Source organism: Marmota marmota, unplaced genomic scaffold (genome assembly GCF_001458135.2).
Source record: "Marmota marmota marmota unplaced genomic scaffold, marMar, whole genome shotgun sequence".
Lineage (NCBI taxonomy): Eukaryota > Metazoa > Chordata > Mammalia > Rodentia > Sciuridae > Marmota > Marmota marmota.
Window position 1 is genome coordinate 1,373,460 of NW_025999891.1, and position 27,407 is coordinate 1,400,866.

General features: G+C 37.9%; 1 protein-coding gene and 1 pseudogene across 1 annotated transcript in view; one reads left to right on the forward strand and one right to left on the reverse strand.

Annotated features, from left to right (window-relative positions):
• Rpa1 (replication protein A1) overlaps window positions 1–27,407 on the reverse strand; it is a 54,481-nt gene that overhangs the window by 6,439 nt on the left and 20,635 nt on the right. The window contains exons 6-14 of the mRNA XM_015501006.2: window positions 15,921–16,013; window positions 10,777–10,909; window positions 9,341–9,443; window positions 7,527–7,595; window positions 7,193–7,385; window positions 6,902–7,041; window positions 6,389–6,537; window positions 3,693–3,825; window positions 1,251–1,427 (exon numbers count right to left, since the gene is read on the reverse strand). Of these exons, the coding sequence (XP_015356492.1) occupies window positions 1,251–1,427; window positions 3,693–3,825; window positions 6,389–6,537; window positions 6,902–7,041; window positions 7,193–7,385; window positions 7,527–7,595; window positions 9,341–9,443; window positions 10,777–10,909; window positions 15,921–16,013 (1,190 nt within the window). The remainder of the gene's footprint in view (window positions 1–1,250; window positions 1,428–3,692; window positions 3,826–6,388; window positions 6,538–6,901; window positions 7,042–7,192; window positions 7,386–7,526; window positions 7,596–9,340; window positions 9,444–10,776; window positions 10,910–15,920; window positions 16,014–27,407) is intronic.
• Window positions 11,399–13,390, forward strand: LOC107155122 (annotated as a pseudogene).

Sequence of the window (27,407 nt, forward strand, 5' to 3'; positions counted from 1 at the left end):
GGGGGGGGGGGGGGGACCAAACAGGCTTTGTGTTGCATGATTTTGCCCAGCTATAGGCTATTAAAAATGTTCTGAGCATGTTTAAGGTAGGTAAGGCTAAGGCTAAGCTATGATGTTTGGTAGGTATAGTAAATAAATTTTCAACTTAGAATATTTTCCACTTACTATGGATTTATCAGGATGTAATCCATTTAAGCTAAGGGGCACCTGTACTATATCCTAAAAACTGTGAAAGATATAGAAAGGAGTTTAATATGGAGGCTGTGGATGTGTGATTTCAGAGCTGAGTGGGGACTGAGCCTAACCAAACTCTCCTCCAGATGCAAACTCCAGGCACATGGAATCTAGGTCACCTCCAGATGCAATGTGCTATGAACTAAAGTTTTTTTTTTTTTTCCTTGTGGTGCTGGGGATTGAAACATATGTCTCTGAACTATGTCCCTGGCACTTTTTTTTATTTTTTATTTATTTATTTATTTTTAAATTCCAAAAAATTCATGTTTGCCTCGCATGCACAAGGCCCTGGGTTCAATCCCCAGCACCGCCAAAAAAAATAAAAAATAAAAAAAATCTGCTATGTTGACAAGGCTACCCTCAAACTTGCAATCCTCCTGCCTCAGCCTTCCAACTTCCTGACAGGAAATATAAACATTTTTAAGGTTTCTGATATATTATTGCCAAATCATTGTGTGGAAAAATGCAAGAGTGCCTGTTTTATTGTATCATTACCAGTTACTATCATGAAAGAAAAATGAACAATCTTTACAATACAAAAAAGCAACAATCCCATAGGAGCACACAGTCACATTCCTACCATGGCTTGAAGAACAAATTATCCATAAGAAAAATAACTAAATATAGGCACTGGCTGTATAAGTACAATTACTGCTCTCCAGAAATGCCATTTCAAATTAATTTATCTTCATAACTGTTAGCAGGTGAGTGCCACCAATACTGTAAGCTCTATGACATGCACAGAAGACTGAAATCAGCCAGGGCATCTCAACATAACTTTCTGGCATTAAAAAAAAAAAAAAAAGCTTTTAGTAGCTGAAAACAGACTGCTATTCAGTTGAGTGAAAGGCCCTTCCTTCCTTATTTATAGAACAGTAATAAGCTCTTCAGCACTTACTCATCTGTAAGCTTCCTACCATGAACGATCTTGTTTCTGCTGTTGTATCCACAGTGCCTGGCACGTGGGAATGACTCAAAAAACACCACATTGCTTCTCATCTACCCATTCTACTTACCGACAAGATCATGCGGTATTTAAAATTGGCAAATTCACTGTCGCACTTTTCACAGCGGTACAATCCATTCTGTTGGTCAATCACTTTCTTATTGCAGTCCTGAGTTGGGCAAGCCTGGTACATACAGTTCTCTTTGCGAAGATACACCACTGTTGCCACAGAGCTAAAATAGTCTGCCTTCAGAAGAAAAGAATGACAATGGGACACTGAGCACCAAGCCTATGTTCAGGACTGGACTCAATGGCAGCTCAAAGCCTACATACAAGTGGCTCAAAGCCTACATACATGTACTCAAATTCTTAAGCTCACAAAGTGAGTACAAGGAATCATGCACTCTGAATAATTCAGAAATAATTTGTACTGCTTACAAAACCCACAAAGGTAGTAAACCAAGTTTTAAAGCATATAATTCCTTATCAACACAAGAAAATATTCTAAATTAGACTCAATTAATTAATTAAAACTGACATGGTTTTCATCTTTGAAGATTATAGGCAAGACAAAACTTGTTCCTTCTTAGCTTCAGACCCTCTAGAGGCTACAAATCTAGGAAATAGACTAATATAGATCACAAAAATCTAATGCAGCTATGATTAACCAATCCTCCCACATGAAAATCAAGGACTGTGATTTCTAGGCCCTAGATTCACCTTTATCTTTGTCTAGGCCAGAGATAAAGCTAGATTTTTTCTGCTAAAAGCTGAACAGTGAGGGCTGGGGTTGTGGCTCAGAGGTAGAACACTTGCCTAGCACATTAGGGGCCCTGGGTTCAATCCTCAGCACCACATATAATCAATAAAATAAAGGTATTGTTTCGAACTACAACTGAAAAATAAATATAAAAAAAAAAAGTTGGACAGTGAATATTTTAGGCCCAATGAGCTATTCAATAATACACTCTATTGCAACTACTCAACCCTCTATTATGGGACAAGAAGATCCACGGTTAGCATGTAAATGGAAGCATGTGGCTATGTTCCATTAAAACTTTATAATAGGTGGCAGGTTAGACAAGACCCTAGGCCTTGTTTGCCAACCCCTGGTCTGAGTCATTCAGTAGAATACAAAAATACCAGTGCCTAAGAGATGTGCCTTCTAAGCAAAGAAATCATGAATGAGTAAATCTAGCAAGGGATAAGTCTTGTTTTGGGGATTTTTGTTGATATTTGTCTTTTCTTTTAGCACCCCATAGAGGATCTCAGATCTTAGTACTGGCAGGTAGCAGTTGACTCTGGGTGTACCCTGAATTCAGAGTCAGGTCAGCATCACCGTGTCTTTAGATACCTCAGACCAAAAGAGGCAAAACAACGTGGATGAGCCAGGGCTAGTACCCAGTTTAGATGGTTCTATGGCTGGGAATGAGCCTAACAGTAGAGCACATGCCCAGCATGCATGTGGTTTTCTGTATTTGTGGGTTAGGTCCAGACTCAACTTGGAAGTCTAGGTATAGACAGGTATTTTATATGTCTGATTTCTTTCTTTCTTTCTTTTCTTTTTTTTTTTTTAAAGAGAGAGAGAGAGAACTTTTTAATATTTATTTTTTAGTTTTCGGTGGACACAACATCTTTATTTTATTTTTATTTGGTGCTGAAGATCGAACCCAGCGCCCCATGCATGCCAGGTGAGCGTGTTACCGCTTGAGCCACATCCCCAGCCCTATATGTCCGATTTCTTATTACATATTGTCTACCTTTAAGTTAAGAAAGAATTTGGGTGACAGGACAACACAGCTTTGTCCAATGTTTCATTATCAAGATATTATATAACAGCGTCATAAGTTGCTGTTCATGACAATGATGGATGGGGGTGTACGGTGAAATGAAACAATAAGAGACTAAAACCTAAATCGTATATGATGACAAGAAAGGAGCAGGGATTGCTATTTGGGGAAGCATAAAAGAGAAATAAATGATTTAAATACTTTACTGACACAACAGGTTAGATCAAGATGGGATAGGGGTCATTAAGTACAAACCTTGAAAGGAAAGCTGCAACTAAGTCAAATACCAGAGCCAGTCCTCTCAGCCTATGAGAGGTTAAAGCATATGGGAACTGCTGGACACTTGACACCGAGTCTGACTAATGCTCTGTTCAAAAAATGTCTCCATGATATGTGACACTTTGATTTGCAGAAAAGAAATATGGATGTGAAGTCAGTTCATATTATACAAAGCTTGGTTATTACCACTTATTCAAGATCCCTCTAAGAAGTTTTCACATTTTCTGCCTCAACATACTAGGGGGCCACAACATATTCCTATTTGCAAGCACAGCCCTTCACTCTGGTGGTGACTCTCAACCACTGTGTCACCCTCTGGGCAGGGAGCCCTGGGTAAGAATTATGGCTCTGATCAGAAACCAGATTTCAAGACAAACCACATTTCAAAACTCATCCCTTTGTACACATTTTCTATGATCTTGTGAATGTGAGGAACAAGATACCTTGTCACCTTGGCCCAGATTCTCTGATTTAACCTCATACAAGGTTTTCCAATTGGTGTTGCTTCCTCCTACTCCTCCACTCTTCAGATCAGAGATGGAAACACCATCTAAGGCTTGTCCTTCTGAGTCAAACCTGAAAAAAAAAAAAAAACAAGGACAGGCACTTCTTTATTATTATTATTATTTTTTGAGTTGTAGATGACCAGCATGCCTTTGTTTCCTTTTTGTGTGGTGCTAAGAATCGAATCCAGTGCTCCCCACAAGATAGGCAAGTGTTCTGCCACTGAGCTACAGCCATTAAGCTACAGCTCCAGTGGGAAGGACAGGCACTTTATGTACTTTTCAAATGTGCCACCTGTTTCTATATACCAGACATAAGCTCTCTGCCCCGGCACCCAACTTTCACATCAGTCATGGTCATATGGACTCAAGTCAGTATCTTCTACTGCACCCTAAGTCTACTGAAGAAACCAAATGTCCTTTGTTATCTCATTTGCTTTGATGCCCCCCAGTGGTCAAAACAAACAGTGCCAAAGTACCATAGACCCTCTTTCTAAATTAGCCACGCATATCAAGAGTGGCTGGGCTACAGCCTCAAAACAGTAACACAGGAAGTCAAAAAGAGAAAGTAATAATGGGGATCTATGGTATAATCCTTTGGGCTACTAATGCTCATCTCAGTTGGCCAGATGCCTTTTTTGTTGTTGTTGGTACTGGAGATGGAACCCAGAGATGCTTTACCATTGAGCAACATCCCCAGTCCATTTTTTAATTTTGAGACAGGGTCTCCCTAAATTGCTGAGGCTGGTTTTGAACTTTCTTCCTGCCTCAGCCTCCTGAATTGCTGGGATTACAGATGTGTGCCAATGGCTGCAGACGATTTTTATCATCACTGAAATGTATTTAGTATGAAAAGGGGCAGTTAACATGTTGGAATAAGTTAGTCAAAAAAGATTTCTATGGTAGAAAACTTCTAAAGCCTGATAGTTTCAACAATTATATAACCCAAAGTAATCTAACAGAAGGCATTATCTCCTTTTTTTTTGAAATTACTTTCTTAGTGATATTTTACTTATGCCAATTTAAACTTAATTTGTATTGAATCATTATTAAAATTCATCATACTTCCTGATCACTTATTAGGTGATGTGAAGGAAAGGAGACCAGGTAGAAGGTGGTTCAGAAACACACCTGTGGCAGGCAGTAGTCAGTCTGAGATTAAAAACATGCCCAACATCATCCAAAAGGTGTATAACTAAAAGCTAACCATGTACAGAACAGGCTTCCTAAAAGAGACCATCTTACAGAATGGATGTTGCCCTAAGCTGCAGACAATTGCCTTCTCATTCTGTCAGGTAAGCAGCTAAATCCATCACAGAGGCATAGCAAGGTCTATAAATCTGTTTCACCACTACTAGCTATAAAGTTTACGGTTTCAAAAACTCCAAGGAGACATTTGCCACCAAAGACAGCTCATCAGGAGTCAACAGAGCAAGGAGAGAGGCAGCCCTTCTTACAATAAAAATTCCACTTTGTTAGAGTCAAGATCTAAACATCACGAATCCTTGCCTATCTGGGGTATGTGCACCAAACTTCTCTTTGATCAATGCCAAGTTATTTTGTTCTGGGGACAGCCATGTCTTTTTATGTTGCCAGGGATCACAGTTATTGACAAGTGAAATATGAACAACTTAAATGTGGGCACACAATTAACCTGGGGTCGAACTCCAGAGCTGGAAAGCAAATCAAGCAACAAGAACAAACTGAAGCTGTGGTTATTTCTAGTCATACTATAATGGGCTCTGCCTTATAATACAATGCCACCTACCAGAATAGTTAAATAGATATATGTGGACTGTACTCATGGGGATGGCTAAAGTGACATGAACACTCCAAATACATTGCATGAAACTACTTAAATACTACACTACTGGTTCACATTAGACTCAAAACAAAGTGAGGAGTATGAAATATGAGCCAATTCTGAAGTCACTTAAACCCTAAGACACAGCTGGAAGCTGACACACATGTCCCTGTGACCAGCTATACAAATTATTTAAGCCTGGGCTAGTTAAAGTGTTTTCCCTGACCACATCAATTCTTGCATACCATGTTTCAGGGTGAAGTGCTCTTTTATAGCAGAGTCTTAATGCCTTAAAAAGCTAGATATTGTGAGGAGATTTCAACAGGCTCTCCTCATCCCTTGAGTGCTTTGGGAATAGCAATATAATGCCAACAAAAATCCCAATGTTCCACCATGCTTTACCAGAGTCCAAGTAATACTAGAGATGTGACTGGCACCAGAGAGTTCACAGAGTAAGAAAGCACATTCTCTCTCCATGCCAGACCCCCGTAGCTCACGGTGTAAGCATGCAGTCCTGCCCTCCATGCAGTCCTTCCCCATATTGCTGCTACAGTTTGGTACCCTTTTTTTGGCAGGATGGAGGTCAGCATATAGTACTCACATTCTAACAGCCTCCCTGGACTGTCCAGGTTTGTCATGGATTATGGGCTTGTCGGTTTAAGGGCTTTAAAATCATCCTCTCAGAAGGTGTAACACCACCAGGAAATATGGAAACTGCTACATTTAATAGTGAAGCCTTTTAGTTGGCAAAGAACTCACATACTGATGGTAACCTGTTCTTCTCCAAGCCTAGACTAAATAATTTATCCTAGTTTAGTCCTACAAAACCTACCATCCACGAAGCTTATAGGCCTCTGGGATGTCAGGATTCACAATGATAGTACTTGAAGACAATATGGAAAGGCTCCGTCCACCAAAATCGGAAACTCTGGCTCCTTTAATGGCCATCACGGGCTGTCTAGAACCATCAAACTTGTCAGCCTGCCAAATGAACACCAAATGCACACAAATGTCACCATCAAGAACACGCAAAGTATTTTTTATAGAAAAGAGTCAACAGTAGAGTGAATATAATCAATGTATACAAAATCTATACAAGATAGACCTCAAACAAATCTGCTCAGTGATATATAAAAACTAATCTATCATTACTTTCCTAGTGTTACAGGAAAGAACATTTTAACCAGAGAAAGCTGAAATCATAGTACATTCCACAAAAGTAAAAGAAAAGATTTCAAATAATTGCGACAGTACAACCCTTTGACACCCACATGACCAAAGCCCCACAACTTATAGGACAAGACAGCCAACCTGTGGAGCATTCTACTAAGCGTCAAGTACTTACATCTTCTCCCCACAGAGTAGCATTCACCACTTTCCCTGACATGTCCATTAAATAGATATTTCTTTTAGAAACTTCTCTGTTGGTTGACTTTACTGTGATTTTAGTAGCATCTTCATAGCTCTTGCAGATCCCAATTATGTCTAAAGCACAAAAACAAAGTTTTAAAAGAGGTCAAGGCTCCCATTATAACATGACCAAGGCTTAATGACAAGCTTGTAAGTCTTTAAGCTCCCCATATACTGCAAATAAAACTGATCATCACCACCCTTTTTCTCTCAAATTTGGACTTACCTACAAGTGAGTCTTTAGGCTTATTCTCTAAGTCACCAATCCCTGTGAAATCAAACTGAACCGTAGGTAAATGATGATCATCTTCACAAGGCATGACAGAAGTCTCATTATTGAAAGTCATTTCATAGTCATTTTTAACAGCAGAGAATTGTTTGTTAGCGATCTTCAGGGTGCCTTTTGAGAAATAATACACCTGTAAAAGAAGCCAAGCCACTGAATGCAAGATAATTTATCAAATTGGGCATAAAAACCCTTTACTGCCCTCCAATGAAGGGGCATCTCTGTTCTCACTGTACCACCCAACTGCATCAATTTTAAATCAACACTTTCGTACCTTGTTAACTTCAATAAGGGGAAAGAACTTGTCCACTTGTTCATTGAATGCAGTAGCTCTGATTTCACCCTGTAGAAGCAAGTGAGGGTAGATTAGGATTGTGGTGTTTGACATTTGAGTTCAACCAATGAAAAGGCAGGCCACTTTAGCATCAAGATGACACCTTTGAGCTGGGCACAGTGGCACATGCCTGTAACTCCACCATGTGTGCTCCACCATGCCTGGCCATCTGTATGTAACATTTTGATTGACTGAAAAATAAAAAAAATCACAAGCAACTTAAAAATATTTCTTGAGTGACATTTTTGGTAGTGATTGCTAAATGTGAAGTGGCTCAGGAGACTGAAGTAGGAGGATCCCTAGTTCAAAGCCAATCTTAGCAATTTAGTGAGATGCTAAGAAACTCAGCAAGACCCTGTCTCTAAATAATATACAAAAATGGGCTGAGGATATGGCTCAGTGGTTAAGTGCCCTTGAGTTCAATCCCCAGTTCCAAACAAACAAACAAACAAAAAGACCTTTGAGCAGTGGCACAAGCACAAAATGGACCATTGATTGAGAAGGCTGCATATATACCAGAAACCCACATCTTAAATCATACTTAAGCCATCTGCTGACTAAACAAGAGTTCAACTAGCTGATCCTATAATCATGCTTTAATCATGCTTTCTAACCTCAAGTTAGAAACTTAAAACAAAACAATGACACGTTTAATATTCTGACAATAAACAAATTTTAGATACTAAGGACACAACTGAAGCCCACAGGAAGGATGCTGAACCAGGATGATTCAGCAGCTTCTCACACTTGCAACCTAGGTGATGAATTACTTCACATTCAGCAATCACTACCAAAATGTCACTCAAGAAATATTTTTAAGTTGCTTGTGATTTGATTTTCACATTTATTTTTCAGTCAATCAAAATGTTACATACAGATGGCCAGGCATGATGGAGCACACCTGTAATCTCAGCTGCTTGGGAGGCTGAGGCAGGAGGATTACAAGTTTAAGGCCAGGTTGCACTATTTAGTGACAACTTGTCTCAAAATAAAAAAGCTGGGAATATAGCTCAATGGTAGTGCCCACAGGTTCAGTCCCCAGTACCACCAAGGGGGGAAAGAAAAAAAAAGGTACAGAATAAGAAAAAATAAATGCTGGAATTTTAGTCAACTTCAGATTAGTGGAACAACTTGCAGAAAATTAGTTTTTTGATAATAATTACACTATCTTCCATAAAAGAGAAGAAAATAAATTATTCTTTCCCCTCACTTTTGGGGGTTCAAGCCAATAGGAAATATGCATCAGTTTGAAAAGAATACTTAAAAGTATAATTTAGCCATTATAAACAAAACTATGGGCGAATCAGTTATCAAAACTCAAGATTCCATGGCTCAGGAATTTTGTCCTACCATCAGGGTTCTGTTTCATTTAAATAAGGCATATAGACAATCTGCCCAGACAGAACCCATTTCCCACACACCGTTCACTATACAAGGTGGCTTATTGCCTGCCTTTTGTTGGGGGTCAAAGCCCCAATTTGCTTATTAGTAGATATTACATCCTAGGGCTTCAACTAAGCTTCCAGCAAATCAGACAGAACATCTCAGGTTTTTTTGTACCCGTGAGGCAACTTATACATTTAGAAAACTAATTTCTAACACAACAAATGCTTTCCTTTAAGTTCAAGGATTTTATGTATGACCTTTAACCCTCTACCCCAGATAGCATCTAAGAAGCAAAACAGAAGAAAAACCACATCTCCACCACATAGGCCAGCAGAGCTCAGCCTAAGATCCACTTGGCATATACTCACACTTTCATCAACCAGTTCTATAGAAAAAAGTTTCCCTTCTCCTCGAGAATTGCTCCAGGTACGGATTTGACTTTTGTTGGTAACACGAGCACAAATAGTCCACCTAAAAACCAAACAGGTCACATCAGTGTTTGGTGTCTTACTTGGAATAAAGATGAAGTAAGAAATCATCTTCCTATGGCCTTTCTTATCTTATGCATATTCCATTTGTCAATGTCAGCTGTACTTTAATCCAGCTAATTAAACCCCAAGATGATATACAGATTTGACAGTTTATAGGATAGACAAAGAGTAAAACACACAAGGTGATTTAACACTAAATCATTCTTCTGTCAAGTAAGTAAATGTATAAACTCTCTGCCTTCTCCAAAAGCCATCACCAAGGCAACAATCTTCCCTTAATGGAAGGATCTAAGCTAAAAAATGCAGTAATACCAGCAATTACATTTTGCCACTATTTTCAGTTTTTGGAACTGATATAACTGGTATCAAACTCCTGTTTCATTTCTAATGCATGCCAATTATAAACATAAGCCAAAGAACATTGTGTCTGTGGACCACCAAAAGAAAACACACTGAAGCTGTATGACCTTGAAAAAGCCCATTAAGCTGGGCGTGGTGGCATATTCCCATAATCCTAGCAACTCAGGAAGCTAAGTAAGGAATATAACAAATTTGAGATCAGTCCCCCAACTTAGTGAGACTTTTGTCTCAAAATACAAAATCAAAAAGGATATGGGTACAGTTCATTGGTAGAGTGCCCCTGGGTTCCATCACCACTTCTAGGATGAACAAAAAAGGGAGGGAGGGGCAGGGCCCAAGAGACAAGACCCAAGCCTAGTACCCATCTTAAAAGCAGGTGCTGGGCATACTGGGTTCCTTACTTACAATTTCACAGGGGAATTTTATCTATATCACCAAATATTGAAGAATAAATAAATGCATATCTGAAAGAATTCTAGAAAAAAAACTAATTTTCAATAGAAAAAAAAAAAGTCACATAAAACAAATACATGTTCAGGGTATATTTACGTGATTAATACAAATAGTACAGATTATCTTAGCCAAACTAAATTATAGCAACAATTTTTAGACCAAAAGTCACTTACTTATATGAGATAAAATGCCTTCTGAATTAGCACAAATATTTATTTTTATTCACAAGCCTAATGATTTATTCTTCAAGCAGTAAATATTTTAAATTTTAAATTCTTCAAAAATGAATGAAACCTCACAGGCTATGGCAGATTGCTGTTTATGTTATTCATTTTGATAGAAAAGTTAAAGTTTGTTGTAATTTGTACTCTCCTCCCCTCAGAATAAAGAAACCCACTCTAGTGTGGTGACTGTTCACACCTAAGTCACACTAGAGCTCACAATAACTTCCTATACCATTTTGTAACTACATTCTGTACTTGACCTATGCATCAACTCACTTGGACTGGTAAGGGGTGAGGCTGGCAATGGGTACCACTTTGGACTGTGTCCCCCCAGAAGGATATGATAGGCTGGTTCCTCCAGGTTTTCCAAATGTCTTTGGAGCACCAAAAGCCTTAGATGCAGTAGAACCTTTACAAACACACAAAAGATGATTTGATTGAACTTTTATAATAAAGTTTTATAATAATTCTTATTGCTGATATACCACGGTCAAATTAAATAAAATGAAAGGCAAAGTTTTTCCTTTACAGTGTCTGAGAGATATGCAATCAGACAGACTGAAACAAGAGGCCAGAAAAGCCATTTGGAAGGAAGGATGAGCACACAGTAGTTCAGGAATCCATCTGATGACTTAAGCCCTAAGGTGAGGATAACAATGGTAATGTATGCACAAAACACTTTCTGAGATTCACCCTCCAAAAACTTTCCCTTGCATCAATGGTCAAGATAATGGGCCAGAGAAAGAAAATCAACTTTCTTGACTGGGAAAACTAATGGCAAGTCATTAGTCTCATAAGAAAAGAAAAGCAAGGGCTAAGGATATCTCACTAATCCAGTATGAGACACGCCATAGGTTCTACCTCCAGCACCGCCTGCCCCCCAAAAAAGAAAGACTAGATGGTAAAGGATCTAGAGGACAAATGTGGGAGGTGAAGGACACCTATCACAAATGCATCAGCTCAAAACACCACCACAGGAAGAAAGAGTCTAGAACAAAGTCTATAGGATGCCATTTAGTTAGCAAAAGGCAAGAATCAGTTTTTGGTCAAGATAGGTAAGTGGGTGGCACACACCTGTAACCCTAGTGACTCAGGAGGCTGAGGTAGAAGGACTGCAAATGCAAGTTCAAGACCCTTTCCCAAAATTAAAAAAAAAAAAAAGAATTAAAAAAGGCTGGGGATATAGCTTAGTGGTAGAGCACTCTTGGGCTGATCTCCAGTACCAAAAAACAAATAAGCAACATAGGTGAGTGTCCTGTGAAGCCTTGCCTAAGCCTGTGTGGCTGCCCTGCAGTATTAGATGAGTTTCTTTATATGCACATTGCATCTCTAAAGCTTCAACCTCCTATTCAGAAAACCTAATTTAGTTCAATGATCTCCTACATTTTATACCAAAATGTTTCTTCCGAATAGAATTTGGCTAAAAATATAAATTCACCATTTATTTACTGAGTTTCCACAGCATGCACACACTATTCTAAGGGTTTGTAGCACTTAGTGAGAAATACACACAGGAATGGCCCAGATCCTAAAATTCCCTATTCTAACTGGGGAGTGAGGAGAGATAAACACATACACAGCAGTCATAATGATCTTAAGATGATGCTAGGAAATACACATATATTTGACAGAATATATGTATGTGTATATACATATACAATATAAAATACACAATTTTATTACACTCATAAGCATCCATTCATCCAATTTTTTTCCACCAATTTTTTTTTGGGGGGGGGGTACCAGGGATTGAACTCAGGGCCACTTGACTACTGAGCCACACCCCCAGCCCTATTTTCTATTTTATTTAGAGATAGGGTCTCACTGGGTTGCTTAGTGCTTGACTAAATTGCTGAGGCTGGCTTTGAACTTGAGATCCTCCTGCCTCCACCCCCTGAGCCACTGGGATTACCCTGCACCACCACGCCTAGCTCCACCCAATTTTTGTATGCTAGGTAGCCACCCCTCAGTACACATGCAGTCATTGTCTTTCACTATCCAATGTAGAGTATATTAAATAATCTTTATAAATAAATTTCAAGACTCACGTTGCGGGTGCGAGGGGACCAGAAGCTCTAGAGGAAGAGAACTCCCGATCAGGGCTGGCGCTCGTCCTCACTGGCCTTGCCCCCAGCCCCGGTCCCTGTGCCAAGAAGACCCAGCTGACCCAGAAGGCCAAGCTGACTGAGCAGGCCGAGCAGGCCAAGCACTACAATGACACAGCCACCTGCATGAAGGCTGTGACCGAGCAGGGCATGAGCTGTCCAATGAGGAGCGCAACTGGCTCTTGGTGGCCTACAAGAACGTGTTCAGGGGTCCACAGGTCCGCCTGGAGGGTGATCTCGAGCATTGAGCAGAAGACCAACACCTCCGACAAGAAGTTGCAGCTTATTAAGGGCTATCAGGAGAAAGTGGAGTCAGAGCTGAGGTCCATCTGCACCACGGTGCTGGAATTGTTGGATAAGTATTTAATAGCCAATGCAATTAATTGAGAGAGTAAGGTCTTCTCTCTGAAAATGAAAGGAGATTACTTCCGGTATGTTGCTGAAGTTGCATGTGGTGATGATCGGAAACAAACTATAGATAATTCCCAAGGAGCTTATCAAAGGCATTTGATATAAGCAAGAAAGAGATGCAACCCACACACCCAATCCGCCTGGGGCTGGCTCTTATTTTTTCTGTATTTTACTATGAGAACCTTAATAACCTAGAGCTCGCCTGCACACTGGCTAAACGGCTTTTGATGAGGTCCTTGAAGAACTTGATACACTGAATGAAGACTCATACAAGGACAGCACCCTCATCATGCAGTTGCTTGAGACAACTTAACATTATGAATATCAGACAGGGCAGGAGAAGAATTGATGTAGCAGAAGGGGCTGAAAACTAAATGCAAACAGGGTGTTATCCTTCTTCTTTCTTTTTCTTTTTTTTTTTTAAAGAGAAAGAGAGAGAGAGAATTCTTTTTAATATTTATTTTTTAAATTTATAAAAAATTTATAAAAAATTAGTTTTCGGCGGACACAACATCTTTGTATGTGGTGCTGAGGATCGAAGCCGGCCGCGTGCATGCCAGGCGAGCGCGCTACCGCTTGAGCCACATCCCTAGCCCAATCCTTCTTCTTTCAAGAAACCTTTTTACACATCTCCATTCCTTATTCCACTTGGATTTCCTACAGCAAAGAAACCCATTCATGTGTATGGAATCAACTGTTTACAGTCTTTTCACACTGCAGCTTTGGGAAGACTCATTCCTTGATTTATGTTTGTCTTGGCTTTCCTGGTGTGCAGTTACTGCTGTAGAAAAGTATTAATAGCTTCATTTCATATAAACATAATTCCAAACACTTAGTAGAAGACTAAAAATGTATGTGGTATTTGAGTAATCTGAACCAGTTCTTAGGTAGCTGTGCTTTGTATTATGTGAAGATAAGAAAATGTAGTTAATTGCAATTTAAAGAGTGTTCTAAATGACTTCTTAATTTCTACATTTCCTTCCTTGTTCTTCTTTAAGGCTTTCCTTTCAATAAGTAACCTCTCTCTCTCTCTCTTTCTTTTTGTGGTGCTGGGGATTGAACGCAGGGCCTTGTGCATGCAAGGCAAGCACTCTACCAAATCTATACCCCCAGCCCAGTAAGCAACCTTTCTATACTCTTACTGTTATTCCTTTTTAGCAGGAATCCTGAAGTATTAGATCAAATAGGAAAGCACTTGACATTTCCTGACTGCTAGGGGGGAGGGTAGCGGGTGTGTGTGTGTGTGTGTGTGTGTGTGTGTGTCACAAATTTAAATGTCTCCTATATCCCATGTTGTGAAGGTCATGTCTATCTGTGATAATAGGGAGTTTCCTTCACTCATCATTTGCCGCTATTTAAGTTGACAACTTCCCTTCCCAGTAAAAATTCACTTACACTTCCTGCCTTTGTAGTTCTGATATTCACTTTACTATGTAATAGAAGTAGCATGTTGCTGCCAGAATACAAGCATCGCTTTTGGCAAATTAAAGTGCATGTCATTTCTTAATACACCAGAAAGGGGAAATAAAAATACACAAGTCCAAGTCTAAAACTTTAGTACATTTCCATGCAGATCTGTGCACTTGTGAGAGAGTATCCAGTTTGTCTAGTGATTGTCCTCCTTTAGAGAGTTGGACCACTATTGTGTGTTGCTAATCATTGACTGTAGTCCCAAAAAAGCCTGTTATGCCCTATGAGGCTGGGGTTGTAGCTCAGCGACAGAGCGCTTGCCTTGCACATGTGAGGCACTGGGTTGGATCCTCAGCACCACATGAAAATAAAGACATTGTGTCCATATCAAAAAAGATCTTTAAAAAAAAGTTATGCCCTATGTAATAGCAGAGTAACATAAAATAAAATTATATTCTATAATAAGTAAATAAATAAATTTCAATGTAATTCAACAGATAGATGGAAAGATGAATCTGTGTAGGGAGAAGAAAGAATAAATACTGTATTATTTATATTTCAGTCTAAGGAAGAGGCTTTTGTGGTTATTTAGCATTTTGGATAATCTATTCCACTACCCCTTCAACAGTCCATAATTTGAGAGCTGTGTATAAGTAGATCCACTCATAAAGGGAGACGGATAGATGAGAGATACACAGATATTATAAGGTAGATAATAGATAAAAACAACAAAGACCAAAGGGGAAAAGTAGTATGTCCTAAAAGTTTCACAGAAACATCAATGATGTCTTAACCCTGCTGTTCTCAGCATCCTGCATTGAAAAATAGAAACTAATAATGGAAGGGAAGAGAAGAAGAGGTGTAGGTGATGTTGTAACAGAAAAACAAACTTCTAAAAATAAATCCACCCACATTCTACAAAGTGTTAAGTCTCACTATTGACTTCCAGAGCAAGTAGTCCCTAAAACAAAGGCCAGACAGTAAATAAAATGATTCCATCAGGGCCTCTCAGGACTTGCTGAAGAGAAAATTAAAAGGAGAAATTATTTCTCATCCATGAGACTGAGAAGCAGAACCTATGACCAATATAAATGATTTTGTCTTCAAGCAAACAACAAATACTCAGGAGATCCCAAAGTGAGAAACTTGGAGAGAGACAAGCCAAATTTAATAAGTGGATCCTAGATCATTAAAAGGCAAGAATTTAAAAGGTATGCAAATTCACAGGCAGAGGGTGTAAAACATAAAGATGTGAGAAACCACCAGATGAACTGAGAAGGGTATATGATTCTAATAAGAAAAGACATATTGTTAAGCATCTTTCAAAGACTTTCATTTTTTCAACCACATGCTCTACAATAAGAATTGCAATTATTCTTCATAACTCTATCATGAATGGCATTTGAGAAATTCCCTTCAGTCCAGAGTAACTTTTAAGGCATTAAAAAACCTGACATACATAAACAACACACGTCCAACACATGGCAATCTTACCCACTCCCGAGCTCCCATTCTGTTGCTGGGGCTTGCTGGTTGGTGCACTGACTGCTGAGATGGGGGAAGGAACTACTTGCTGCTGCCCTTGTCCTGAAATTCAAAAGGGAAAGGCCATTTTAGTGCAAATAATTTGAGCTAAGAGACTTAAATTTAAGTATAAAAAATACTCCAAGAGAGTGTAAATTTATTATTTCTCATAGGTCAGAATTCATGCTGGGGCATTCAAATGCATGTGGTGAATTTGCTAGGGGTTCGCTTTTTGTTTTCCTTGTAGAAAAGGTTAGCTCCATTTACCTTTCACCTGCTCATAATTGATGGCTTTCAGTTTTAATGAGGTTCTCCCCTAAAGCCTTGCCCATTTCTCCTGCAAGAACCTGCAGTAAAGTTACTGGGCTGAATCTGTGACACTACCACTATTTCCATAGCAACAAATAGATGTCATCAACAGAACCGTGTGTTCATGGCAGGATCTATCAGAAGAAAAGGCTGGGTGGTAGGAAAATCTAAAAGCAGTTCAATTGTCTCTGAAGTGTTCCTGCTTCAAAGGAAAAGGAGACATTCAGAAAGGACTCTCCCCTTTCCCTCCCAAAGCAACCTTATTTCGCATCTGACAGTTGGCGGAAAATAAGAGTTGAAAGAGTCTTAGGTACCGTGAAGCGCTAGTGAACTGTCACAGCAGGGAGAGATGAGAATGGAGTTCAGAAGCAGTTGTGTCAAGAAAACAGGAAGATTAAAAGGAGAGGAGGGGAAATGAACATGTCTCTCAAGCAGAAAATAAAAATTTGCCCCTTGCCCTTTATACAAATGTTTATGAAGTTGAAGAATGTTAAAATGGTAAAACATGCCCCATGCTTTAAAATATTAGATTCATGGAATTTGATTTTGCCTTTGTAATTGGCTTCAAGATAGAAGTCAACCTCATCTGGGCTGCTCACCAAGAGTGCTTGCAGCACACAAGGGCAGCTCAGAAAAATGTCCTAGAGTGTACTAAAACATTAATAGTGAGCATAGCTAGCAAAGCTCCCCATTTGCCACTCTGTCTTTGCCTTCTTCAACTTGCTGGGTTCAAGTTCCTGTTGGACTTCCCAAGGTCCTAACTCAAATGGGCATGTTACATACTGATTTAATTTACTTCTGCCACTATTATGATTAAGCGGTATAGCTAAATGAGACATAACTGTGTCATTAGAGTACAATAAATCTAGCATAAAATGAAAAAGGTTAAATAGAATTATTCTTTAGTTCTTCCTATGGAGAGAAAAATTGAGATCTTATTTACACAGAAAAAGGACCTAGATTATTGACACAAATTTTCATGCTTACTTTTTAGCTTTTCCATTATCTCTGAATTTACAAAAGTGTCATAGAAACGGCATGGGAGAACTGTCTCCTTTAACAATGTGTCTTGTGAAGAAAACAGTTTTAAATTCTTAAATGAAACTTTTGAAAAAATTAGTAGGGAAAAGATGAGTTACTCAGTAAACAGTACTGAATTGGTTGGGGGAAGAACTATCTTTACTTGCTTCTTAAAATACATGCCAAAAAAATAAAGTTTAAACACTTAAAAATGAAACCATAAAATACAAACCCCTACTATCTCCCACCCCAGTTCCTCCTTTTCTTCTATATAGTCTCAAAAATGTCTAAACTATCTAAACAATCTAAAAAGTCCCTTTCCTTTTCAGGGACCAGGGAGGAGAGGAGGGTAAGGGGAAATGCTAGGAAACAATACTGACCAAATTCTATTGTGTGCATGTACCAATATGTAAAAATGAATCCCATTATTAAGTATAATTATAATGCAACAATTAAAAATATGGAAAAAAATGTCCCTTTCTCAGGGTCTTGTCTGCTGCTTCACATACTGGTGGAACAGGAAACAGTCACTGGTTCTTGTTGATTACGCATATTTAATTTCTGTAAAAATGTAACTGAGCCAGGCATGGTGCAATGGTGTATAGGCTATTTTTTTTTTTTTTGGTACCAGGGATTGAACTCAGGGAGGGGCACTCAACCACTGAGCCACATCCCTGTTTTGTATTTTATTTAGAGATAGGGTCTCACTGAGTTGCTTAATGCCTCACCTTTGCTGAGGCTATCTTTGAACCTGCGATCCTCTTGTCTCAGCCTCCCAAACCACTGGGATTACAGGTGTGTGCCACCATACTCAGCGGTGCATATGCCTTTAATCCCAGCAATTTAGGGATTGGGATTGGAGGCTGAGGCAGGAGGACTGCAAGTTTGAGGCTAGTCTCAGCAATTTAGTGAAGCCCTAAGCAATTTAGCAGGACCTTGTCTCAAAAAAAATAATAATAATAAAAAGGGGTTGGGAATGTAGCTCAGGGGTAAAGCACCCCTGGGTTAAATCTCCAGTACCGAAAAAATAAAAGTAAAATTAAAAAAGATAACTTGACTCTTAGGAGGAAGCGGAAATAGTCAAATATAGAAAAGCAAAGTAGAAGAGTGGTTACCAGGGCTGGACACAGTGGCTCACACCTGTAATCCCAGTGGCTCCGGAGGCTGAGGCAGGAGGATCAAGAGTTCAAAGCCAGCCTCAGCAACTTAGTGAGGCACTAAGCAACTCAGTGAGACCCTGTCTCTAAATAAAATACAAAATAGGGTTCGGGATGTGGCTCAGTGGTTGAGTGCCCCTAGTTCAATTCCTGGTTACCCCCCCCCCCCAAAAAAAGGGTGGTTACCGGTATGAACAGGAGTGGGAACTGGGAGTTGAGTGTGTATGGAGTTTTAGTTGGGGAAGATGAAAGTTCTGGAATAGAGAGTGGTGATGGAAGAACAAAAGTGTGAGCAGATTTAATGTCACTGAGTTATGCACTTAAAAATGGTTAAGTAGCCAGGTGCAGTGGCATGTACTCATAGTACCCCATACTTAGGGGAGGCTGAGCCAGGAGGACTGCTTAAGCCCAGGAGTTTGAGACTACCCTAGGCAACATAGCAAGACCACATCTCCCGAAAAAATAAATAACTAAATAAAGAAAAAAAAAAGGAAGAACGAACTGCTCAGTAGCAGAGCGCTCGCCTAGCATGTGTGAGGCACTGGGTTTGATCCTCAGCACCACATAAAAATAAACAAAAGTCTGTGTCCATCTACAACTAAAAAATTAAATTAAAAAAAAAGAACTAAATGTAAATTACTTAGTTACCTATTCTAAAAAGCACATTTTTTACATTTTAATATGTGAACTAAAATTAATGTTACCATAATATAAGTATAGCAATGATATACAGTCTTAACATTTATTTATTTAAGCAGTACTAAGGATTCCACCGAGAGCCTCCCACATGCTAGGCAAGCATTCTACCACTGACCTATATCCCAAAACTTTAAAAAAAAATTTATTTTCAGACACAGTCTTACTAAGTTATCCAGGCTAGCCTTGAATTTGTGATCCTCTTGCCTCAGCCTTCCAAGTAGCTGGGACTACAGGCGCGTGCCACCAAATCTGGCATGACCCTTGGATTATTAAGATCCGATGAAACATCTAGCAAGTCTCCATTTAATAATAGCTACCATTTTCTGAGGGCTTACTATGCACCGTGTTCAAGGTCAAGTGCATTATTCCAGGAAGTATTAGTACTATGATGTAGACAGTACTATGCCTTTTAAAAAGATGAGAAAACTAAGTTAGATATGTAAATGAAGTACCCAAAGTCACACAGCTGGGAAGAGTAAACCTAATCTTGAGCTCAGGTTTATGTATGTCCATGCACATCACTATATGCAGTTAAGGGCGGGGGGGCGGGGAGAGTGGGTGTGTGTGTGTGTGTGTGTTACTTGGGACTGAATCCAAGGCACTCTATCATCAAACTACATTCCTAGTCCTTTTTATTTTGAGACAGTGTCTTGCTTAATTGTCTAGATTGGTTATGAACTTGCAATTCTCCTGCCTCAGCCTCCCTAGTCATTGGGATTATAGGCAAGAGTTAATTTCAAATTTTAAACAACTAGTCCTGGCATTAATAAATCTAATTATATAGAACATAACTAATAACCATGTCTGGAAAAGCTACTAATCGGTTTAATAGCACATTTATTTATTTATTCATACATACATATATACATCCCCTTTTAAAATATTTTATTTAGATACAGTGTCTCACTGAGTTGCTTAGGCCCTCACTAAATTGCTGAGGCTGGTTTTGAACTTACAACTCTCCTGCCTCAGCCTCCTGAGCCACTGGGATTATGGGCCCAACAAAAGAGCAATTCTTAACTCCTTCCTGCTTTGAACCATACTGGGATATGAAACAGCCCAACAAATGGATAGTAAGAATCTTGGTGCATTCTAAATAGCAACCCCTCAATTAATGCACTGCGACACGGCAGCTGCTCACAAGACCTCACATATATCAGTTTAAACTCAGCTAAAGTGCAATCTTGATAGGAAAGGCAGCAGAACACAACAGACACTAGTATGGCAATATGTAAATCAATGGATGTGTAACTGATGTGATTCTGCAATCTGTATATGGGGTAAAAATGGGAGCTCATAACCCACTTGAATCAAAGTGTGAAATATGATATATCAAGAACTATGTAATGTTTTGAACAGCCAACAATAAAAAATTAAAAAAAAAAAAGAACAGAATAAAAGAAATAACTGGAGGAAAAAAAAATAAAGTGCAATCTTTCTAAATATCAAAATTATACTGCACAGCAGTAATGTTGAAACTCAGTTTCTGATAATCTTCTGCTTTATGCCACCTGCAAATCAAACCATTACAATAAGATGGATCAACATTATAATTCTTAGACTCTTGATCTGTGCTGGTTTGACATCATTGGCTCTGACACAGAAGGGAAATATTTAAAAGCAGACTCTTTAGCCATGCCTGGTGGTGGACACCTGTAATCCCAGTGACTCCAGAGGCTGAAGCTTTAGTAACTTAGTGAGACCCTAAGCAATTTAGAGAAACCCTGTCTCAAAATAAAATATAAAAAGGGCTGGGGATGTGGCTTAGTGGCAAAAAAAAAAAAAAAAGCCAGACGCCTTGATTTACCTGCACTCACACTTATCATTTTTATTATCTATTATAATAGTGGGTGAGTCATGAGCAGAGAAAAATTAGCTTATAGCTAATGGAGTATACAGAGCAACAAAAATCACAACTTTTACCAGAAGTACTTTCTTTCTTTTTTTTTTTTAATATTTATTTTTTAGTTGTAGTTGGACACAATACCTTTATTTTATTGATTTATATGTGGTGCTGAGGATTGCGAACCCAGGGCCCTTCATGTGCCAGGCAAGTGCTCTACCACTGAGCTACAACCCCAGCCCCAGCCCCAGCAAGTACTTTCTTAATACCAACTACAAAGAATAAATATCATAATTATAATTTTCTGTTTACACAAAATAGACAAAATCAGACTGAAAAGAATTCCAACTAATGTCAGTAATAAAATACTAATAACTAAGTTTTGGGGCTGGTGTTGTGGCTCAGTGGTAGAGTGCTTGCCTTGAATGTGTAAGGCACTGGGTTCGACTCTCAGCACCACATATAAATGAAAAAATAAAGGCTCATCAATAACTAAAATGAATAAAATAAATAATTTTTTAAAAAGAATTGTAGAGTATACTTAAGTACAATATTATTAGCAACAGTATATCTGTACAGAGAATTTATGTTTTTGTTTTTTTTTTTAATGTTTTTTTTTCTATATTTATTTTTTAGTTCTCAGCGGACACAACATCTTTGTTGGTATGTGGTGCTGAGGATCGAACCCGGGCCGCACGCATGCCAGGAGAGCGCGCTACCGCTTGAGCCACATCCCCAGCCCTGTACAGAGAATTTATACACAAGCATATACGCTGACAAAATTTAGTAGTAAGTATGAAAGATTTAAAATAATCCAATTCAGTATTATGTGAAGTATAAATTGTTTGAAGCTTTATTTCTTACACTTCAGAAATTCTGTAATCATCTTTACTTAATCTAGTAATGGTACTATACATGCATATTTTAAATTTCAATGCACATTTTGGAATCCTGCTTATTTCTGGGCTTGATTTAGTCAACCAATTTTACTGGTCACCTGACAAGTAACAGGTTCAGGATTATGTACTAGGAGGATATAAAAATCTGATTTTAGTTCTCTGCCTACTAACACAAGTTTCCTTACTTTCACAATAGAAAATTAGAAACCATTACTGTGAATATACTACAAGGCAGCTGTAACAATATTCCATCATGGCCCAACAATGTCATTGATCTGGTAACAATTCTATAATAAATAATCCTGAACAGCAAAATATTTTCCTATCCTTGTGCACTTTTACAGACTCTGAAGAAAGGGAAGGGCCGTTAAACTGGATATTGAGACAAAGGAAGTATTTTTCCACAGCTATAGATCTGACTTCAAGCAATAATTATTTTTCAGCATTTCCATCTCCATCTTTATCACAAACACTTTTGTCCCTGAATCATAAAATGTCCATTCAATTAACCATTCAATTAAATACAACATAAAAAGCATTAGAAACCTGGCCAACGGTGATAAAAGTTGGCTACAGGCACACTTCCCTGCCCCTATTGCACTCAATGATTTCACCAGGGATGCTAACTATTGCTTTACCTTAGCACTCCTTCTAAAAGCTGAGAATGTGATAACCAATGTGCTCATTTCAATAAAACTTTACTATTGCAAAACAAATGTGATATTCTAATTATTTGGCACTTTACCTGGTAAGTTCCAGTTTTCCCTCTCCAATTTAAAGCACCAAATTACTACTATTTGTGTAAGTAAAAATATCCATCAGGTTCCATTACTGGGAAGAGCATGGTGATGGCCTAGTTCCAAAATCTTGCCACTTTTCCTAAAAACCATACAAAGCAATAAGAACACAAAGCTACCCTATGTATGTTCACATATGTGAACACACACATACCACATAAAAGCTGTATCTTTAATTTAGAGAAACTAGGACAGAGCAAACCTACAAATTTTTCAAATTATGTGAAAGTAAAGCCAATAACAGCACCAGTTAAGAAATCACAACAGTAAGACAGAAGCAGCCTGGATGACTTAAATGTAAAAACTAAAATGTGCAAGTACTAGAATAAGACATGAGCTAATGCCTTAATAACTTTGGAGTGAGGAAGACATTTCTAATTATGGCTCAGAATCCTGAAGTCATAAAAAATAATTGGCAAATCCAATTACATTAAAAAAATAAAAACCCTACCACATAGCAAAATAAAAACACCATAAGCAAATCAGTCAAAAGGCTCTACAATTCATATTAGAGACAAAGGACTAGACCCTCTACTTTTTCTTTTCTTTTTATAATTCCCCTACTTTTATTTTGGCACTGGAGTTTGTAGTCTTTTTTTGTTTTTATTTTGAGATACACTCTTGCTAAACTGCCCATGTTAGTCTTGAACTTGTGATCCTCGCCTTCTAGTCACTGGGATTACAGGTATGTGCCACCTCACCCATACCCCCTACTTTTTAAAGAACTCTTAGAAATTGAGAAGGCAAACAACACAAAAGAAAAATGGGCAATAAGAATAGCCACTCCATAGAAAAACAAAAATAAAACCAACAGGGTGCTTAAACATTTATGCTGATCTTGCTCAGAATACATGTTAAAACTACACCTAGATACCATTTTTCATCTATCAAATTTGTAAAAATTCAAAATATTAATAGTGTACTATCTTGGCATGGCTATGAAGAAACCAATATTTTTGTGTACTTCTGGTAGGAATATAAAAATGATACTATCTGATATGAAGTAGAATACCTAATTGTATTTACCAACCAGATACATTTAACAGTTAACTCAGTCATCTTATCTGTGGCAACCAAATCCCTTGAGTTCGTATACCTGCCTATGTATGAAATTGTTCACTGTAGTAATGTTTCTTTTTTCTTAAGGTGCAAGAGATCAAACCCAAGGTTTCAGACATTTACAGCACTGTTTTAATAGCCAAAGCATGGAAGCAATCCAAGTGTCTTTCAATATAGGGATGATTAAATAAATTATGAAAAAGCCACACAAATACTTAATTTAGAAAAAAAGAAAAAAAATGCTGCAACATATATAAGGAAATATCTCTAGGTTAAAAACTTTTTAAAAAAATATTTTGATTAGTTATTGATGCACCTTTATTTATTTATATGTGGTGTTGAGAATTGAACCCAGTGCCTCACACATGCTAGGCAAGTGCTCTACCACTGAGCCACAACCCCAGCCCTAAAAAACGGTTTATAAGAGGATAAAAAAGAGGGTGGTAATGTATACCTGTATCCCAGTGACTCAGGAGGTTGATTACAAGTTGAAGGTCAACTTTACAACTTAGCAAGACCTTATTCTAAAATAAAAAAGTAGAGGAAAAAAAAGAGAGAAAATAGTGCCATAATATGCTGCCTTGTAAGCAAGGTGGAGTACAGAATGATAATATATAATATTTGTGCTTGGTTATATTTACATAAAGAAATATATGAAGAACAAAAATAAATCATTATAAAGGGCAGCAGTGCCATAGAGAAAAATAAAATTATATCATTTGCAGGAAAATGGATGAAACTTGAGATCATTATTTTAAGTAAAATAAGCCAAACTCAGAAGGTCAAGGGTTCTATGTATTCTCTCATTTGTGGAAACTAGAGAGAGAAAGAGGAAAAGGAAAGGGTCAGGGGCAGGGATCTCATGAAAATCAAAGGGAGATTAGATGAAAGGGAATAGGGGGTGGGAAGGAAGGACAGAGGAAGAAAGTGTTAGGGAATGATATTGGCCAAATTACATTGTTAAATTGTGTCCATGTGTGAATATTTAACAAAAAAATCCCATTAATATGTAAAATTATAATGTACCAACAAACAAAATGTGGCCAGAAAAAAAACGTGGTAGTAGAGACAGTAGTAGGATAAAATTTCTCAGACTATATAAGTTTATAATTTTGACTTCAGAAAACATATATTTAGGCTGGGGTTGTGGCCAAAGTGGTACAGCAAGTGCATGGGGCACTAGGTTCGATCCTCAGCACCACATAAAAAAATAAAATAAAGATATTGTGTCCACCTAAAACTAAAAAATAAATACTTAAAAAAATGTATATATTTAAAAATTAAAACAAAAATTAATGTTTACTGAAAAAAATATCTGATCATCTTTATTGTTTCAGTTCAAAAATTATACATTTTAAAGGGCACATATACTAATATGAAATAATGATAACTTCCAATTATTTGACATTCCCATAATGGATTCACTCACACAATCTACATACCTAAATATAATTTTTACAGTAGGTAAAAGTTTGGTGTGAAGGTTAATCCTCAAAGTCCTGGATACAACAGAAAGAGGCTTCAGCTGGAAATCACCAATACTAACTCATTTCCTCAAGCAATTCACCATGTGACTTTGGGCAAGTCCCTTCCTTACTCTAACAACTCATCTCTAAAATTATTCCCTTGTTTTCCCATTCTGTAATTGTGTTCAGAATTGAAATCCAAGATTCTTTTCCCTTTCTTTACTTAGGCAAAGGCTAGGACCAAGTTTTATTTTTTAATTTTTTTTTTAAGAGAGAGAGAGAGAGAAAAATTTTTTAAGAAAGAGTGAGAGAGAGAGGGAGAGAGAGAGAGAGAGAGAGAGAGAGAGAGAATTTTAATATTTATTTTTTAGTATTTGGCGGACACAACATCTTTGTCTGTATGTGGTGCTGAGGATCGAACCCGGGCCGCACGCATGCCAGGCGAGGGCGCTACTGCTTGAGACACATCCCCAGCCCATATATATATACTTTAAATTACAATCTCACAGTTGCAGAGACAGAATTCACAGTGGCAGGGATTCTTTTTTTTTTTTTTTAAGAGAGAGAGTTAATATTTATCTTTTAGTTTTCGGGGGACACAACATCTTTGTTTGCATATGGTGTTGAGGATCGAACCAGGGCTAAACACATGCCAGGCGAGCACGCTACCGCTTGAGCCACATCCCCAGCCCTAGGACCAAGTTTTAGATACGATAACCATGACAGGATGTAGTTAGCCTCCAGGACAAAATTTATCGGGTTCACCTTCATTTATCTTTAATCCAAAGAAACTATGAAAGGACTGGGGTGAAGCTCAGTGTACAGCATGGCATGTGAGAGCTTGTAAAAATAAAAAAGAGGGGCTGGGGTTGTGGCTCAGTGGTAGAGTGCTTGCCTAGCATGTGCAAGGCTCTGGGTTCGATCCTCAGCACCACATAAACAGAAATAAATAAAATAAATGTATTGTGTCCAACTGCAACTAAAAAAATTTTTTAAAAAATTAAAAAGAGAGAAAGTGTGGACTGGAATTTTGGCTCAGTAGTAACTGAGTGCTTGCCTAGCACAGATGAGGCACTGGGTCCGATTCTGTGGCAACCAATAAATAAATAAAGGTATTAAATAAAGTAAAGGTATTGTGTCCTACAACTATAATTTTTTTTTAAAGTGTGAGAGCAAAAGTGTTAAGCACAGAAGAATAAAAATGAAGATGATACAAGAGTTCATTCATTGAGGGTAACTATACACGTAAGATGACATCTTTAAAGTCCTGAAAAGAAAATAAACTGTCTACCTAGAATTCTATTCTCAGCAAAAATATCTCTGAAAGCCAAAGGGAAAATATTTTCAGACACAAAAACTGAAAGAATTCGGACTGGAAATATACCTCAGTTAGTAGAGTGCTTACCTTGCATGCACAAGGCCCTGGATTTAATCCCCAGCACCACACACACAAAAAAGCAAAGAATTCACTACCAGTGGAAAGGATACCAGTTGGAAAAGTGGCCCTAGACAAAGGAATCAAGAGCACTAGAAATGACAACTATATGAGTAAATATGTAACACTTTTTCTTATTATTTAAATCTCTTTTAAAAATAATTGACTGCTTAAAAAAGATAGTAACAGGGGCTGAGGTTGTCACTCTGTGGTAGAGCACTTGCTTGAACGCATGAGGAACTGAGTTTGATCCTTAGCACGACATAAAAACCAAATAAATAAAGATATTGTGTCATTCTACAACTAAAAAAAAATTTCAAAAAAGATAGTAGCAATGTATTATAGGATTTATTATACAGATAAAAGGAAAATTGTTGACAACCATAATACAAAGTTTGGAGAAAAGAAAAGGGAGATTCCTATACTATCCATGAAGTAGTACATTATCACCCACAATAGATCATGATAAACTAAAATGCATACTATAAACCCTAAAGCACCAATAGAATAACAAAAAATTATAGTAATGAAGCCAATAAAGAAGAAAATAATTACAAAAAATATTCAACCAAAAAGAAAATATAAAGAAAAAAAAAAGAAAACCAGATAGGACAAATAAAAGACAAATAGAAAGGAGAGACTAAACATATCACTAAGTTATGTTATAACTGTACAAAATATAAAGAGTCTAACCCCCTACCCATTAAAAGGCAGAAATTATCAAACTGGACAAAAAAGCAAGACCCACATATATACTGTCTATAAAAATACAA